The sequence below is a fragment of the Bombina bombina genome, chromosome 6 (assembly GCF_027579735.1).
Source record: "Bombina bombina isolate aBomBom1 chromosome 6, aBomBom1.pri, whole genome shotgun sequence".
NCBI classification, from domain to species: Eukaryota; Metazoa; Chordata; class Amphibia; order Anura; family Bombinatoridae; genus Bombina; species Bombina bombina.
In genome coordinates this window covers 886732776-886751781 of record NC_069504.1, presented here as the reverse complement: position 1 = coordinate 886751781, position 19006 = coordinate 886732776, and the positions used below count along the sequence as shown (strand labels likewise).

Below are 19006 nucleotides of genomic sequence, written 5' to 3'. Positions count from 1 at the left end.
GTCTTTTCATATGCAGGGGAGGGGAGTGTCTGTCTGTTCCTGTTTCCCAGCCCCCTTCACTGGGTGTCCCAGCCTAACCTCATTAACAGTGCTAAACTGGGAGCTTCTAATTATGTTTTTAAAAGGTTTTATACTGGATTTTTATATCAGTATCTGTGCATATTGCTCTTTATAGTAGTGTATATTACATGCAGTTATATGAAAAATGATGTATACTGTCCCTTTAATGAAAAACGGTTCACATAGCTCACAGACAAGACACCTGATACATTGTGTTAGCAGTTTCAGCTACCAATGATCACCTGTCATTATCATTCATTAGACACCGTCTGCAGGGACCACACCAGCAAAGGCACAGTTTAAAGGGACAGTCTAGTCCAAAATAAACTTTCATGATTCAGATAGAGAATGTAATTTTAAACAATTTACTTTTATCACCAATTTTGCTTTGTTCTCTTGGTATTCTTAGTTGAAAGCTAAACCTAGGAGGTTCATATGCTAATTTCTAAGCCCTTGAAGGCCGCCTCTTCTCTCAGGGCATTTTGACAGTTTTTCACCACTAGAGGATGTTAGTTCACGTATGTCATATAGATAGCACTGTGCTCACGCACGTGGAGTTCCAGTAAGCAAGCTCTGATTGGCTAAAATGGATGTCTGTCAAAAGGACTGAAATAAGGGGGCAGTTTGCAGAGGCTTAGATACAAGGTAATCACAAAGGTAAAAAGTGTATTTATATAACTGTACTGTAAAAACCTAATCACTGAAGGGGGCGCTCAAGAAGCAGTATAATCATTAATCTAGAACAAAAGTATATATGATGGGGCAATTTTAAGCTATCATAGATGAGTGTATACACAATAAAGGCAGAAAACAGTAAATTCTTAGATACTGTAGTGAAAATACACTTGCACTAAGAGAGTGATTGGCTAGTTTACACACACCCACTTTTGAGGAAAACTGCAATCCGGATTAAGAAAGTGATTGGCCAGGTTACACACACACCCACTTTTGAGGAAAACTGTAAGCAGGTCCTCGGTTGGGTTATCATTGCATACAAATCAGATATTTCCGCAACTACGGTTGCGAGGCTGACGATCTCTATACTTCTATAAGAAGGGCTTTTTGGCTGTTGCGATTGGGGCTTGTAAACGGAACTCTAGCCGTCATGTTCGGTCAGTGGACCGCTGAGACGGCTTCAAAGCAGACCGTCAAATCTCAGAGACTCAGGGGGCGTCTATCATAGACGGCACCCTGTCAAATGACAATATGAACAATTACTGGTTCTGGGTAACAAGTGGGTGGTGGCGGTCGGCCTCCACGTCATGCGGCCACTGCCCACATAGCAGCTTTGACCAATAGAATAAGAGTGTTCAGGCTAGTAAATAACAACATAGAACCGCTACACGATCTGTATGTGTTCATAAAAAAAGTAGGAATTATACAGTTTTAGTTGCTACTAGTAGTTTAAACTAGACAAATTGAAGTCAACATTTAAATTGACACGAATTTTGATATAACTTTTCATTACATAGTGTTGTAAAATACAGACTTCCAAAATATCTTTGGAAGGGTTATACCACCTCAAATGTGTAAAATAAAAGGGGTGGGAGGGATCATCTATCCCAGTAAGGGAACCTATTTACATGTTCACCAGTTTGGAGCTTTTTAATAACAATGATTAGTTATGAAGTTTATTCCACCAGATAATTGTACTGCAGAGAATAGATTAATAAATGCAAACATAGGTGAGTGTTTACAGAGTCAAGAGGGATTTTTCACCTCTAGGCCAGTGATTTGGACTAACCCACACAGGTGTACCACATCAATCATTCTCCAGCAAAAAGAGGTGTTTTGTTCTGTTCATTAGTGAGGTATATAAGGCAGTGAAGGGTAGCATGATTTATTATGATTTTTTATGCCTGATGAAACGGTCTGTGAACCGTGTTGCATGATTGGGTGATTATTGGACACCCTGTTATCCACTCTCATCAGCAATCATTGTGCCGTTGTTTTTAAACTTTTATGCTTTTTTAAATAAATTTGGATATATCTTTTATCCTTTGAGTGGATTCATTTCTACCCACCATCTGCCATTGTTCACCTATGAGAGACCAGCCCAGCACCTGAGGGAACACATTATCATACAAATATCAAGATACCTAGAGTTTGGGTGAGCTGCCACACCTCTACCAATCTGCAGCCTGCTTCTACAAGCACATTGGTGTGCTCTGGGAATATGTGAGTACCCTCCACATTAAGGAATCTGTTGTGGTTGTACCATTAATAGTCTGCACATGTGGTGCCCGTATTTCTTGTCTCCCTTATAGCACCACCATCTTACGCCAAGAGCGCCTTCAAGTAGGTGAGCTGTCACACCTTTCTAATTCTGCAGCCCGCCCCTACCAGCACATAAGTGTGCTCTCCAAATTTGTGAGTACCCATTTGGCAATAGCTCTGTGACTCGTTGTTTATTAATGGATGATACCACACATGAGGCGCCCCTCCATTCTGTTTTATCTTATATTTATATAACTGTGCTGGTAATGCAAAACTAGCGAATGGGTAATAAAGGGATTATCTATCTTTTCAAACAAAAATTCTGGTGTAGACTGTCCCTTTAATTTTGATAGATTTATAGTGCAAATTTTGTATATACCTTTGTGTGTGCATAAAAGTTCTACTAGTCCTCGACGAGTAAGAAATTGCAGTAGACATGTAAAAAATAAATATAGAATTCTCCCTATCTTTAACATTGACTGGGCTAGTAACTTTCAACCCTTCTATATCTACATATATATATTCTGTGGATACAATGTGCGTCCATCAGGGTATACACATCAGTTAAATTCTCCTATCAATGTTTCTGTGTAACAAGATAATTACCTATGTATATAGGACAAACAAACAAGTAAGTAAATTTGATAATAGAAGTAAATTGCAAAGTTTGTTTAAAATTGTCCACTCTAAATTATGTAAGAAAATGTGTGGATTTTATTTCCCTTTAAAGGGACAGTCAAATAAAAAAAAAAGTCATGATTTAAATAGGGAATGTAATTTTAAACAACGTTCCAATTTACTTTTATCGCCAATTACAGAAAGTTCATATGCTAATTTCTTAGACCTTGAAGACTGCCTCTAATCTGAATGCATTTTGACCACTAGAGGGCAATAGTTTATGCGTTTCATATAGGAAAACATTGAGTTCATGCACGTGAAGTTACCCTGGAGTGAGCACCGATTGGCTAAAATGCAAGTCTGTCAAAAGAACTCAAATAATGGGAAAGTTTGCAGAGGCTTAGATACAAGGTAATCAGAGGTAAAAAAAAGTATATTTCTATAACTGTTGGTTATGCAAAAATGGGGAATGGGTAATAAAATGGATTATCTTTCTTTTTAAACAACACAAATTCTGGTGTTGTCTGTCCCTTTAAGTAACAGAAATGCAGACAACTTCATTGTGTTTATATAGCAGAAAACATTATCTGGGCATCAGTTACACTCTGATTGGTGTGTATATAGCAGAATACATATCTGGGCATCAGTTACACTCTGTGATTGGTGTGTATATAGCAATGCATCTGCTGAGCATGTTGTAAGGTATATTCCTCATGGATATCAAAAACACACTTTGGTTATTTAGTGTACATCTCCTATAGATCTCAGTTACACACTGCTGTCGCGTGCCTATACTGTATATACACCAATTACAAGCTGATAACTGTGTGTGTATAGCAAGATATATTGCAAGATTTATGCCAATGAATATCAGAAATATCCTACACTGACTGCATATTTACAGGAAAATATATTGCTATGGGTATAAGAAATATTCTATAGTCACTGTCTATTAATAGCAAGATATATTCCTATGGGAGTCAGAAATATCTAACAGTGACTGCGTATTTACAGAAAAATATATTCCTTTGGGTATAAGAAATATCCTGTTCACTACGTACGTATAGTGAGACATATTCCTATGGGTATCAGAAATATCCTATTCACGGGGGCGGAGCCAACTGCTATACTAGCTGGACGTGTCTCGGTGCAGCTCCCGATTCCAGGATCCTTAATTAGGGGTCTTTTCACATATTCCATCTACTTTTCGAGTGACATATGTGGAAGGTCCTAAGAACTGCCATATCACCCGTATTATCGCTATGTGGTTTTTTTTTAAGGGACCGGAGAGACTGCACCGGGACACCACTATTGATCTACCCGGCAGTGCCGTTGTGAAAGAGGTGACCGTAAACCTGAGCCAATGCTTTGCGCTTGAGGAGTTCGAAGTTATGCAGATCAATATATTTTGAAGGAGGAATATCTACAATTTCTGCTGCGGCTTTAGTGGAGGCAGTTTAAAAGCGGCCATCTTTACATCCACGTGGCAGCCCAATAGTGGGTGAGTGAAAAGCCCCTAGACTAAGATATCCCATAAAACAGTAGCAGGAGAGCTAGCAACTGCATCTCTGCTGAACATCTATTTTTGAAGTCTTTGAGGTAAAGAATGGCAGATTCAGAGATCGTTTTTGAAAGTTATTGGGCAGAGCTTTTTGATGAGTGGCATGCTAGGCTTTGTGAGATGTTCTATATACAGTCTAATAAAAGAAGCACTAAAAGTAATGGAGATCAGGTAATGGTGGAATGTCAAGCTTTGCAACATGTGCCGATACTATTGCCAGACAATACTATGATGAGAGATATGGCTACTGACGATACTAGTTTCACTCAGGAAGATCTGATAGTTGCGGTGGAACATGTAACTACCTCAGATGGAGACCAAGCAACATTAGTAGCAGGAGCTTTTAACACCTCAAGACAAAAGAAAGACGCAGTTGTATATTATAGAGGACAGACCCGTTGTCAGCAGATGGCTGTCAGAACCGTTTTGAGGAAGGTAATTAACCCTGAGGCCTGCATTGTTCAAACACACATCTTGAGAAGAGAGTCTCCCAGAATGATGCACAAGGTGGACGTTTATATCTAAGACTCTATGCTACATTGGCTCTGGAAGATCCGAGGGTATATGTCTCTACTCTTGATCTCTTTTCGGAGACGTGGTGTGGGTTAAAATATGACCAAATCAGGGTGGTGAGTAGTGGAATCCTGAACTCGCCCTACTGCCCTCAGGGTGTTGATCTGAGCATGGAGGACACTTTACTTCACAGAACTCTTGAGTGAATATTGTGTTTGTGCCTATTTTGGTTGGCCTGTGAATTTTACCTTTTTAATGTTTACTGTTAAACTAGCATAGGTTATTACTTATACAGAGAGTGATAACTAGTTACTTTCTCACAAAGTATATATTTCAGCCCCTCTTTCAGTTTTTTGTTAAATCGTTTGCAACGCCTTTTTAAAGATACCTGGTTGTCGTTATTAGTCAATTATTATGTTAGGGAAACTTATTGGCAACCTTAAGATTTGAGCACCACATAAATCCCTGCTCACACATGGTTACTGCCTTATATTTGCAGGTCCCTTACTGTTTATTTTTACTCATTGTGATATAAAATATAGAGTTTAAACATTAAAAATGTAAAGCTAGATTACTGCTTCCTTAGCTATCTCTCAGTTTAAAAGATGATTCCTATGCCTTATATACACCCTTGGAGTTTGGCTATAGCTTCTATTCATTACACACTGCTGCCAGCGGCCGGGCAGCGTGATGCCTATACTTTACAAATGTAGGGCTTAATGGAAGAATTTTAAACATAGCTTTACACCGCAATGCAAATCAACCTGCATAAGCAATGTTTTTATTTTTTGTTAAAGCTTTAAGCATGTTACCGATATTATAGCGATAATTGTTATACAACCACAGCAAATATATTTGATCCTTACACCAATCCAACCAATGTCTGATAAATTGGCAACTACTAGGCTCCCATATCCACATCATCTTATTAACCCAAAAGTGGTTCGCTTCCTCAAATTCTAGCTATAACCCTTAACTATAAGCAGTTTCCACTACCCTATCTTGAGATATCCACTTGCGTTACAGACCATTCTTACTTATATTAAGTGCTCACATGTTTTCTCAGTCTCCTTATATGCAGAGATGTATCTTACCAAACAACTTGGTACCATGACTTTTTATATGTTTAATATTATGTTTGTTTGCTACTTGCATGTTACTGTTTTGTCTCTGAGCTATCATACTACATCAAGGCTGAGAGATTGTAATTATTATTTACTGGGCCTGTTTATATAATATTGGACATTAGTCTCCTTGTAAATCACGAGGCATTCTATGGGACAACTAGAAGGAATAACCTCTGATGCAGAGAGGTATTGAGGTATATCAGATCCTCCTATCAAACCCAGCATAAATATCCTACGCACTTTGCTAGCATTTACCCTGCTAACTACATATCTGTAGCCAGTCTCATGATTTTTGGAGATATCCCTTTGTCAAACAGATATTCTTTCCTTCTAAAATCTCCCTTTGTCCCCATATCTCTCGATTGAAGGTTTGCTGTGAAAAGTTATTTTAGTTAACTACACATACATAACTAGCTTTTAATCAGTAATTTTCTAATGATCCCTGAATTTACAGAGATCAATACACAGAGCATTCTTGACTTATCTTGCTTACCACACCACAAATACCACCTCCCCCCCCCCCCATAATAATGTACACCCTATTTTAGGGGAATTAACTAAGCGGTTTGTCTAATCTATACCGCATCCTAACTACTATTTTTAATTACTTCCTAAGTACTTACTCCTACATAATACCATAGTAATGAATATATATGCCATAACTAGATCAGCAGGACTGATCATTACTACCTGCCACCCAAACAGACAATCTTAACACAGCTTGCAGTTACCTCTATTGAGGTGTTAGTTCAAATGTTTCATTACGGATTCTATTTATCACTAAGGGAGTTTGATTTCATATTATATACCCTATACCATATTCTATATTTTATTTGTTGCAAGGAAGTTGCTACTTGTTCGCTTAAAACCAGAAAAACTGAGGTTAATTTAAGGTTACTCTGCTATAAGTGCAGTACTATATTATGGACATCTTGTAATGTTATGTACCACAATGACCTTGTTGACTGTTACCATTTATTTCATGCTGGCTGCGTATGTGGCAATCTTTTACTGTCTTTATTTTTTTTCAACCTCTCAAAAAATTTATATATATATAATAAAAAAAAAATCAATTCCTATTCACTATGTACTTAAAGCGAGCTATTCCTATCAGTATCACTAAAATCCTAGTCACTTCGTATTTATAGAGATATATATTTGCAAGAATAACTAATATCCTATAGTCATGATATGTATAGCTGGGTATATTCTCTATAAGTAGAAGGTCTAATCTGTGGTCATTTTAACAAGGTATATTCAATTTGGTATCAGCAACACTTTGTAATTATTCCTTCTTGCAAACCAAGAGCCGCCTCATACAGACGTCTTCAGAACACCACATATTTTCCACTAGCCATACAGCTTATCCAATAAAAAAAAATGGTGACATTATTAACCCTTTGCATGACTATGGGAAATCTGCAAAACATGGATAATCGCCTCCTTGTTCTATGATAGCCTCAAGCCTACCACAGAGGAACACAAAGGGATTGGCTCATTCCATGCTAAGGAGAGACTCGTCAAGCAGGATTAACTAACTCTGAGCCACAGAGAGTGTTGCAGAACAAGCTAAATATTAGTAAAACAACAACTAGAGCTGCAGAACAAGCTTAATACATTTCCTGCCACAGAAGTATTAACAGAGCTGATTAACCGATTCCATGTCAACAGGAAACAGAGACTAAGACTTATGCTCTTGCATAGAAAATACAGATATCTATGCATAGCCGGACAAAGACACAGTGATTACAGCAAGTCTGACTATACAAGGACTAATCCAATAGTGGGTCACCTACAGAGAAACTTTTTTGTTGTTGCTTTTATTTTATTTTGAAAACTGGATGGGGTCACTGTCCACCAATAGAGCTGTGGGAATTGTCCTTATTTGCCGTGAACAATCAGTCACTAGGGATACGATTTGTGCAAACATGTCCTACTTTTTATTATCTTTATTCAAATGGAATTGGATTCTACTCTTCACCTCTTATGTCCCCCCTCCTAATATGACCTTCCTACTGTAACGTTTTAACCCTCAAGGCATTGTTTCTCAGCTTATGGTACATATACTCCTGGGGCTAATTTTTGCCTGGATGCAGCTAATGAAAAGATTCAATGTATCACAGAAATCAGTGTTTTAGTTCTAACCTCAATCTCCCCTAACAGGCCAGCATTTCCTTGCCTGGGCTGGTTAGCAGTGACTCTCTGTGACTGGCTCATTTGCTGTGCTCAGATTCTGGACGGTTATAGTCATTTGGGGACTGGAGTTTATAAACACTGATATAAAGTGTATAGCACAATGACAAAGTGTCACAGAGACATGTGCCAAACCACATATAGGTCCACGGTGAGAGATCACAAGGAAATAATATGCCATGATGAAATGTGCCAAATAAAGTGTTCCATATTAATCCATGCCCCAATAAAATGAGCCTAACAAGTTCTGTATATTATGAAGTTCCATGCAGAAGTGCGGCAACTTGAATATTCGTTCCCTCATTATATATTTTTTTCTGATGTGGTAACATGAATACTACTTATCTCATTATTTTTTTTAAAAAAAAATAAGTGACAGTGTTGTTAGAATACTATGGGCTCCATTTAACAAAGGTCAGACATAGTTCGCTACCACGGAAATGTCCGCCACACCTCGCAGCCCTCATATAAATGCAATGCCACTAATCAGTCGCAAGCAGGGTCTGTCAATCCCGATCTTAAGACCCCTGCGTGCGCGTATTTTCTCTATATTGATTTCTTTATTATTTGTTGCTCTAATATTTCCACAGATTTGATTGCCTCTTATTTTTAACATATTTTCACTTTACATTTAGGGATACTAATGGCAAACATTTTAATCTATATCGCTCGAAACTCAGCACTACTGGTCTCGAGCAAAAACCGCTACTGATCAAATCCGCAGCACTAATCACATGACTCTGATATGTAACTAGTGCTGCTAACTTAATCAATGGGACCAACAGTGCTATGCGAGTCCTGAGCTGTATTTCTACTGTGTTTAACCCTTTTGCAGGGTTTAAGCACACAGTAGTCTAGGGTCGGTAGTCAAAAAAAAAAAAAAAAACACGCTCTAATCCATTAGAGCATATAGTTTTGACTATAATTACCCTTTAAGTGATGTGTAATTATTATGAAATGTGATTTTCAGTTTTATTACATTTTTAATGTAATATAGTTATGAAAAACAAGAATTTTCAAGTGGGTTCTCACAGATTTTTTTTAACGATTTTTTCCTAAAGTAAATGATAAGTGTCCAAAGCAAAAAAATAAAAACCTAGCAACTATTTATGATATGGAAGGAATAAAGAGGGCGACTCCTAGTGCAGATCAGTTAGGTATTACAAACCCACTAGCTGTTCCCAACAAATGGATACTCACAGAGTGTATCGCACACTGTAGTGCAAATGGAGCATACTAGGTATATTATAGTGACCCAGTGCACATAAAAGCCAAGGTTGTTCTCTGCTTCAATGAAAGATCGCTCCAAACAGCAAATGATGAAAAGGAGACTCCAGTATATTTAAAAAAAAAAAAAAATATATATATATATATATATATATATATATATATATATATATATATATATATATATATATATATATATATATATATATTTGATTAAAAAACTTGTAAATGACAATTTACAAATATAAAATGTAAAAGTATGGTCAGTACAATATGCTACGCGTTTCTAAGCGCTAACCACGCTTTTTCCTCAGGCAAGTAGTCTACTTGCCTGGGTCACTATAATATACCTAGTATGCTCCATTTGCACTACAGTGTGCGATACACTCTGTGAGTATCCATTTGTTGGGAACAGCTAGTGGGTTTGTAATACCTAACTGATCTGCACTAGGAGTCACCCTCTTTATTCCTTCCATATTCTAGACTGCAACTCGGATTCTAGGAGGAGCTGCCACTGCACAGTTTACTGGGACACTGCCGAGTTCCCTGTCCGTCTACCTCGGCATTATCTTTGCCTCTACAATTTGTGAGTATTATTTCAGCACACTCTTATTATCTGTGACATATTGGCTACACTAGGGGGCGCCCTTTCTCTTTCTTTGTATTAACCATTTATGATACCCAATATATTGGAACTGAGGTTTTCACTATCAATACAAATTCATGATATGTGCACAATTTTACTTTATGTTTAATGTCGCCATTTGTGATCTCTCTCTGGAAGGCTAAAACTGGCATGTTTGTCATCCACTATATCAAGGTACGTATCACACCATATTGTGATATTGTATCAGCTTTTATATTTAAAGGGACACTGAACACAATTTTTTTCTTTGGTGATTCAGATAGAGCATGCCATTTTAAGCAACTTTCTAATTTAGCCCTATTAAATTTTCTTCATTCTCTTGATATCTTTATTTGAAATGCAAGAATGTAAGTTTACATGCCAGCCCATTTTTTGTGAACAACCTGGGTTGTTCTTGCTGATTGGTGGATAAATTCATCCACCAATAAAAATGTGCTGTCCAGAGTTCTAAACCCCCCCCCCAAAAAAAGCTTAGATGCCTTTTTTTCAAATAAAGATAGCAAAAGAACGAATAAAAATTGATAATAGGAGTAAATTAGAAAGTTGCTTAAAATGTCATGCTCTATCTGAATCACAAAAGAAAAAAATTGTGTTCAGTGTCCCTTTAAGGTAAACAAATAGTGATGTTTATTTGCTGTTAATCTAGATTAGAACATAGCCAGGGTAAACAGGGAAAGGCTGAAGCATATTTTGAGCAGAACTAAGGGCTAAGAATAGGCCTAAACATTATTTGTACATGATTATAGGTTGAGAATAAGCCCAAACATAGCTTTTACATGGTTAAAGGCCAGGGATAGAGCAGAAAAAACCTACTCAAGCTAAGGCCCAAATGTAGCCCATGGATCATTAAGGACAAAATTAGGCCCAAAAATAGCTGGTGAATGATTATTTGTGGATAGACGTATGAAAGATTAAAGACTGGTCTAGGCACAGAAGTAGCCTGTTCTCGATAAAGGATTGGGAATAGCCTCAAACAGAGAAAATGTGTAGATACACAGGATAATTTAGTTTTTATGAATGGATGAGTGAAGGAATGATTGGTATCTACTTTTAATTTAATTCCATCTCATCTTCACAAGGTGTGACTTGGATATGTTTTTTATTAATAGATACCTCTGGCTACATCTCATCAACTGTAATTTTTTTTAAGGCAGCTAAGAACTTTGCTTCCTGGACATGTGTGTCCTCTTGTTTTTTGCTCCTACAGATGTGGAACAGATACTAGAGGGAGGTGGACCTGGTAAAGGGAGAGGCCCTGAAGAACTTTCTTTTTCAGGCAGCTTCTACCTCTACAAGTATGTAGGATTCTCATAAACCAACTGTAAGGTATTTTGCTTTATATGCTTTTTCCCCAGGGTTAATAAAACTGTAGGAGATACCAAGCCTGTTTGTATACAGGTATATGTGGAGAAAACCAAAAAGTTAGAAGCAAAACATTTTTTTGTAGCTGTAGCTCACTTGTTCCTAGGATTTTTTAAGCCCTGTTGTAGTTTTACTTTTGTATTGAACCAACATTTAATACTACAAGACTAGTGATTCAAGAACTTCCAACATTCATTGATCTTACTGAACTAACTGCACAAAAATACTCACCAATAAAAAACAAGCGCCCAGTAACACTGCTTTCATTTTTGCATCCAGGTCTTTAGGATATTGGATCCCAAAGTTATCAGCATCAGTGAAAATTTCCTTGGGTAATCCACTCCACTGCTTACTGATTCGACCCACACTACGGGACTCATCCAGAGGCTTGATCTAAAAGATGAGAGAAGAAGGAATTCATAGCTATTGAAGAAAACAAAGAAAAATAGTGAGCAGGAAAAAGATTTTCAAGAAAGTTTGTAGGTTAAACACTTTTTAAAAAAAAATTGAATTGCTCCATCCAGGATTGCTTCCCCGTCACTCTCTCCACTGTCTCATATCAGCCTCTTCCTCTATCTCTGCATTTTGCTACCATCACTTTATTCATTTCTGCTTTCTCTCCTACATCCTTGTTTTTTTTTTTTTATATGTTATCTTTTTATTTTCAGTTAAACAAAATACAGCAAAAAGAAAAAATCCTAATAGACACATCTCTGTCGTTTAGGAACATTACAAAATTACAAAATTAACAATGTCACATTATGGAGGCATAATTCTAAAAGATGATACCCAAATGTCTTTCATTAGTTTCTTCTTGTGCTGAGGCTCCGGGGTTTTATGATAGACAGAGATTTCAAAAATAGTTGTAGGAGAGCAAACCCCGTTTGTATCCAAAGTGGGCAGATGGGTTAAGTTAACTGAAGAGTCCAATAGTGACATCAATTTTGTAGCAATACAGAGATTATATGTCTAGCATTATACTAGAAAGTACTAAAGGGATAGTACATAGAAACAAAGGAAGGAAGTAGATAGAATAGTATAAGATGTAATAGGTGCCGCACTCACTCCAAGTCAGTTTAATTCGTGTAGGTGCTCATACGTATTGTTGGTAAGGTCTCTTTGTGTTATCTAATTAGGATGACCGTGGTGTATCGGGTAACAAGTCAGTAAGAGGGACTTTGTATAGTTACTCATTTAGTACTAATAGGAGCGTTAGCAAATGAGGACTCCCATAAAAATTGCATATCGTGATAAAAAGGGATTTGCCCTAGCCTAAGATAGTGCAACCTTTCTAGTGTTAAGTTCCTATGTACTAGTGTTTTCCAATCTTGCAGACTGGGTATCTGAGTAGATTTCCACTTTTTTTGGGATCAGTTGATTTGCTGCACTAAGCATTATTTGATATAGGCGGCGTCTTATTTTGCATTTGATATTAGGTGGGTGACAGAGTAAAATAAGATCTGGACTAAGGGACAATTGCGTATTCAGTACTATATTGATGTTGTTAAAGATTTCAGACCAATATGATTTTATATGGGCACATTCCCACCAAATGTGGGATAAGTGGCCCTCTTGAGGGCATCCTCTCCAGCAAGATCCAGATGATTTTTTAAAGATATATTTGATTCGTGCCGGGGTGAGGTACCACCTCATCATGATTTTAATATTGGTCTCTTTTGCATGTATGGAGTGTGCAGAATGACAAAGGTTTTCAAACCTATGAAGCCAGGTTTTTGAGTTTGTGTCAAGTTCTCTGTCCCATTTATATGTATATGATGGGAGGAGGGGGAAGGTATTTGAGAGGATGAGTTTATGTAGTTTAGAGATCTTTCCAGTGATGTTTTCCCTGGAGATACAGATTTGTTCAAAGGGGGTTAATTTGCGTGTTAGGTTTTCCTTACATCTATGTGTTAATATGTAATGTCGCAATTGATGTACCCTTAACCTGGATGTCAGAAAGGGGTGATACAAAAAATCCAGCTGGAGCTTAGTCTTAACAACGTGTGTGTCTGTCAGAGTGTATAATGGGAGATGTTGAATGGGATGTGGGAGGTGTGGAGAGGTTTGGTTCATGCCTGGATGAAACTCAGGATTATCTAAGAGAGTTGTGAGTGGGGAGTACCAGGACGAAATCTTGTTTGGGGATTTACATATCTTCCTCCAGTCAGACCAGGTTTCATTGGTGATTGAGGAAGGCGAGAGAGAGTATTTGTTAGTATACGCCGGGTTCCAGCATATTCTATTTAAGTTGTGTGAGGGTGTTAGTGCATTTTCAATTTGTAGCCATCTTTTAACGTTGGGGTCTTCTGATTTGCACCAATCAGAAATTCTCTGTAGAGATACTGCTAGTTTATATGACTGCAAATGAGGGACACCTAGTCTCAATGGGGGGGTTTAAATAATGTATTTTTGTTGATTCGCGGAGGCCTTCGCCTCCAAATATAGTCGTTAATGATTTTCTGTAAGGTATCGAGGTCTGATCGAATACCTGGAATGGGTACTGTCTGAAGAATGTGCAGGACTTTAGGGAGTAAAGTAATTTTAGCTGCATTAATTCTGCCTAGCCAAGAGATATTCTTGGGGAGCCAGGTGGACGGGAGTGTTTTAAATTCTGTAATTAGGTTGCCATAATTATAGAGACGCAAATCGTTTTTATTTGGTGTAAGGCGAATGCCTAGGTATTTTAAATATTTTGTCTGTTGTTTGAGGGGGCAGGATGAGGTTAGGGTTTCTAAGGAATGTCCTGGGAGGTTTATAGGTAGATATTCAGATTTGGTCATGTTTACTAGGTAATTCGAAACAAGTCCAAAGCGCTCCAGTTCAGAAATGGTTAATTGGAGGGAGGAGAGAGGGTTCGTGAGCGTGAATAGTAGGTCATTTGCAAAAATAGCCAATTTGTGTGTTTGGTTGTCTATGTCTATTCCGTGGATGTCCCTATTTAACCTTATTTTGATGGCCAAAGGCTCTAGTGAGAGGATGAAAAGGAGGGGGGACAAGGGGCAGCCCCGTCTAGAACCGTTTCAAATGAGTCAGAGAGCGTGCCATTTATTTTTATCTGTGCCGTGGGATTGGTATATAACGCTAGTATTTTTTTTAATAAAAGAGTCTGGGAAATGGAACCGTCTCAAGGTCTCCTGTAAATATGTCCAGTCCAGTCGGTCAAATGCTTTTTCAGCGTCAGTCGATAAGAATACAGTCGGGATTCTGTTTTGTGAGATATAATCTAAAAGATTGAGGATTCTAACCGCATTATCTTTCGCTTCTCTATTGGGTACAAACCCAACCTGGTCTTGGTGGATTATTGACGGTAAGATCTGGTTCAGGCGAGTGGCAATAATTTTGGCATAGAGTTTAAGGTCGACGTTAAGCAGAGAAATCGGTCTGAAGTTTGCCGGGGAAGTTGGGGGTTTGCCAGGTTTAGCTATGACCGAGATATTAGCTTGTAGCATATTGTCGGGAAAAGGGTGGGATTCTGTGATCGAATTAAATAGAGTCGTTAAATGTGGGATTAGGTGCTTTGCAAATGTTTTATAATATAAACATGTGAAACCGTCTGGGCCTGGGGCTTTGTTCTGTTTAAGTTGTTTTATCGCGTCCTGTACTTCTGATGAGCGGATAGGTTGGTCAAGGAGGTTATACTGGTCAGGAGTTATTTGTGGGATTGGTATGTTATTTAAATATTTACAACATAGGCGTGAATGAGAGTGGGGGCGTCTGTTAGGGAAAAGATTTTAAAGTTTGTGATAGAATGTTTTAAATTCATCAGCTATGGTGTTGGTATCTTCTATCTGTTTGCCTTGAGGTGTTGTAATAGAGTGGATATATGCGTTTTGCTGTTGTTTTTTAAGAGCTCTGGCCAGGAGCCTACCGGGTTTATTTCCCTCTGTATAGAATTTTTGTTGAAGAAATAAAAGCTGTTTCTGTGAGTTAATCTGCAGAATTGAATTTAGACTTTCTCTTATTTTTAAGTTGTTGCAGGATCAAGTCATCAGAGGGATTGACCTTATGTGCATAGTCTAGTCTAGCAATGTCCCTAGATAAGAGTTCCACCTCTTCTCTTTCTCTTTATTTGTGCTTTAGTTTTGATAAATTCCCCCCTTATAGTACACTTATGAGCTTCCCAAAGGGTAGCGATGTCTACGTCCGGGGTATTATTTAATAGAAAATAAGATTTTAAATGTTTCGAGAAGAGTTTTTTTCTGCTCCGGGTCAAGTAGGATAGAATCATCTAACCCCACTGAAAAGCTCGAAGTGGAGCAGAGGGCCATTGTATTGTGCAGGACACTAGAGAGTGGTCTGACCAGGATGTATGTGTGATGTGTGAATGTTTGGTGTGAGATAAAATCAGGTGGTCTACTAGAATGTAATCTAGTCTAGAGTAATTTCGATTGGGGTGGGAGAAAAAGGTGAAATCTGATTTCTGGTGATGGAAGTATCTCCAGACATCATGTAATCCTAAAGCCTTAAATTTCCTCCAGATATTAATCAAGTTTGGCGTTTTAGTTCTAGTACTTGGGTTTGAGCAGTCTACTGTAGGGTCTAACGGAAGATTTAAATCTCCCGAAACTATCAGGGAACCTTTGCTTTCTTTATATATCACGTCTGTAATTGTGGATATGAATTTGTCTTGGTGAGAGTTAGGAGCATAAACATTCACCAGTGTCACTGGCTTCCCATACAACAGCCCCCTCAAACAGATGTATCGTCCCTCTTTATCTGAAACGATATGCGTCTTGGTAAAGGGGATGGATTTATGGATTAAAATGCTAACGCCATTAACTTTTTTATTCGGGTTGGTGCTATGGAAGTGTTGAGGGTAGTGCGGGGAAAAGTATTTAGGGATATTTTTTTATTTAAAGTGGGTTTCTTGGAGTAGTAAAATGTGACCTCCCTTGCTGTGTAGGTCTTTTATGGCCATTCTTCTTTTGTTGGGACAGTTTAGGCCCTTCGCGTTTTGTGTGATAATAACTAGGTCTTGTGACTTGTGTTTATTCATTAGTGTAACATGGGGTGAGAAGAATTATGAGACCCATTCATAGCAAGAGACAGTTTAGGTATTGCAGAGCAAGTACAGCACACATTAAGTACGAGGAGAAAGAGTTTACAAGAAAAAGGAAAAGAAAGAAAAATACAAAATACAAACAGTACATTTTTAACTTCTATCTTAACTTACAGGAGAAAATCTCCCAACTGAGTGAAAACAAGAATACATAATTGTACAACTTTTACAATTAACCATGAGTTAACAAGCAGGACCTCTTAATGAGGGCTGCAAAGGGAGCGAGGTGGGTATTACCTTGAGATGAGGGAATAGTCCCGCAGTCTATTTATCAGCTGTTGTATTGCAGTATTCATGGGCGCCCTTGTTTTGCAAGTGGGCTATGGTAAGTGGTCTTATTGCACAAAGAACCAATTCAAAAACATAGAATATCATGAAAAGGAGAATGAAGCTATATACATAAGTTATTATCAACCTTTTTCTCCCAATGAAGATTGTCTAGCAGGCATAGGTCCTGGAGTCTTCCGTTGACGAGCTTGGATCCACTCCCTTCTTTGCGGGAGTGGAGGAGATCCATTTGCAATTTGTGGTGTTTCCTGTTGAACCGGGGGGACCTCTAACCGAGGGGGAGGAATGTCTAGTTCCTTGCAGATAGACGGTATGTCCTTGGTGGAGGAACAAGAGAATCTTCTGCCTTTACATAATATTACCAGATGGAAGGGGAAACCCCACCTATAGGGTATGTTCAATTTCCTCAGCAGCAATGTGAGTGGTTTAAGTTCTCTTCGTTTGGAGAGTGTCCTTTGGGAGAGGTCTGCGAATACTTGAATGTCAGCATTCTCATGCCTAATGGGCTGTTGTTCTCTGGCCAGTTTCATTAATTCCTCTTTCACTTGGAAATTTGTGATCCGGATTATTACATCCCTTGGTGGTTGGTCGGTCTGAGGTTTAGGGCGTAAAGCCCTGTGAGCTCTATCAATGTCAATTTTTGTTGGCTCCTCTCCTTTCTTTAGGGCATTGAAAAAATCTTGCAGGTACTGGTCTAAATCTGCTGTTGTGACAGCTTCAGGAATTCCCCTGAGCCTGATATTGTGACGTCTGCTGCGATTTTCAGCATCGTCAAGCTTATCTTCAAGCTCTTATATACTCGTGCCTTGCTGAGTGATTAGTGAGGAGAAATCTTTTTTTGAGGGTAGGGAGTTAAAAAGAGCTGTGGGTATTGTAATATTATCAGGTGAAGGGTCGCATTCAGATTCAGAGGAGCTTTGCCCTGAGGCTTGATCAGGGAGGTCAGCATCTGCAGAGTTAGTAGCTTTAGTTTCTAAAGTCTTGAAGAAGTTATTAACAGTGTGAGAAGTTGTTTTAAGTTGCTTATTGCCTTTATTTGGTTTGCAGCCTTTTTTGGGAGACATTGTGTGCTTCAAATGAAGCTGCGAGTGAAAAAAGTAGGTACTTCCAGTGACTGAGATTCAGTGTAGAGGGTACAAAAGTAGGTGTTCTGGGAAAGTTGAAAAAGGTGTTTCTGCTGGTGATTGTATGGGTGCTTCGTTTTACACCTTATTTCGTGAAAGGGGGCTTATTTATTTGCTGAATAAAGGTATCTTTAAGTACTTACTGAGTGTCAGACCATGTGACCTCAGCTGTATGTGAGATTAACCCCTCAAGTCTTTTTCTATCAATTTATCCCCCGGAAAAACCGTTACAGTCCTTGTGGAAATTATGCAGCTTTATATATGTATTATATATTTAGTCAAATAGAATGGTGGTTCAAGCGGTCATTCTTTTTACATATGAGTCTCTTACCAGAATTCCCCACAGCCTGTTTGCACAGATTCCCTACTCTGTGAGGATGCTGCGTATGAAGACTTTAGCTGAGGCTGCGGCCTGCCACGGGACCAGTCCTCAAGATATTGGTAAGTGATCGCAATGCGATCCTCTAGTCGGGAGCGATACTGGCTGGCGGCAGGTCCGTGGTAGCAATCCTCAAAAGTGTGAGTCTTTTTGAGTGTGGTGATAGCCCCAAGCTTCTTTAGAAATGATGGCGGGTATGACCCATGCAGGTGCGCAGCTCGTCCAATGTAGCGGGTATTGCGGCTTAGGAGTAAGGCAAAATTCCTCTCGAACAGGGATCGATATGTCCCCTTACATCCCTGCTGCTTTTATTTGCTTTAAGTTTATGTTGGCACTAGCCTAATACATTTTCACTCAGATGGGGCTCAGGAGCTCTACAGGAAAGCAGCCATCTCCTAGGCTGGCTAGCTCCGCCCCCCCTACATCCTTGTTTTTTCTTTGACCCTTACCAATCACTTCACTCACCTGAAAGTTAACATCTCCGCAGCAATTTGACATAAAACATGGTCCGATCACTTTTAGCACAGGCTCCCGTGTTTCGGTAAGGAGAGAGTATTTGGGGACAAATGGGTGCCAGGTCTGCGATACGTATCCCACAGTGTGCCCAGGAGGGCTTTGAACCTCCATCTGTG

The 19006-nt window shown here is 38.7% G+C and overlaps 1 protein-coding gene across 1 annotated transcript in view; it reads right to left on the bottom strand.

Annotated features, from left to right (window-relative positions):
• The window catches only part of LOC128663862 (phospholipid scramblase 1), a 50092-nt gene that overhangs the window by 5367 nt on the left and 25719 nt on the right, over positions 1-19006 (bottom strand). The window contains exons 6-7 of the mRNA XM_053718409.1: positions 18840-19001; positions 11756-11917 (exon numbers count right to left, since the gene is read on the bottom strand). Coding sequence (XP_053574384.1) covers positions 11756-11917; positions 18840-19001 — 324 coding nt within the window. The remainder of the gene's footprint in view (positions 1-11755; positions 11918-18839; positions 19002-19006) is intronic.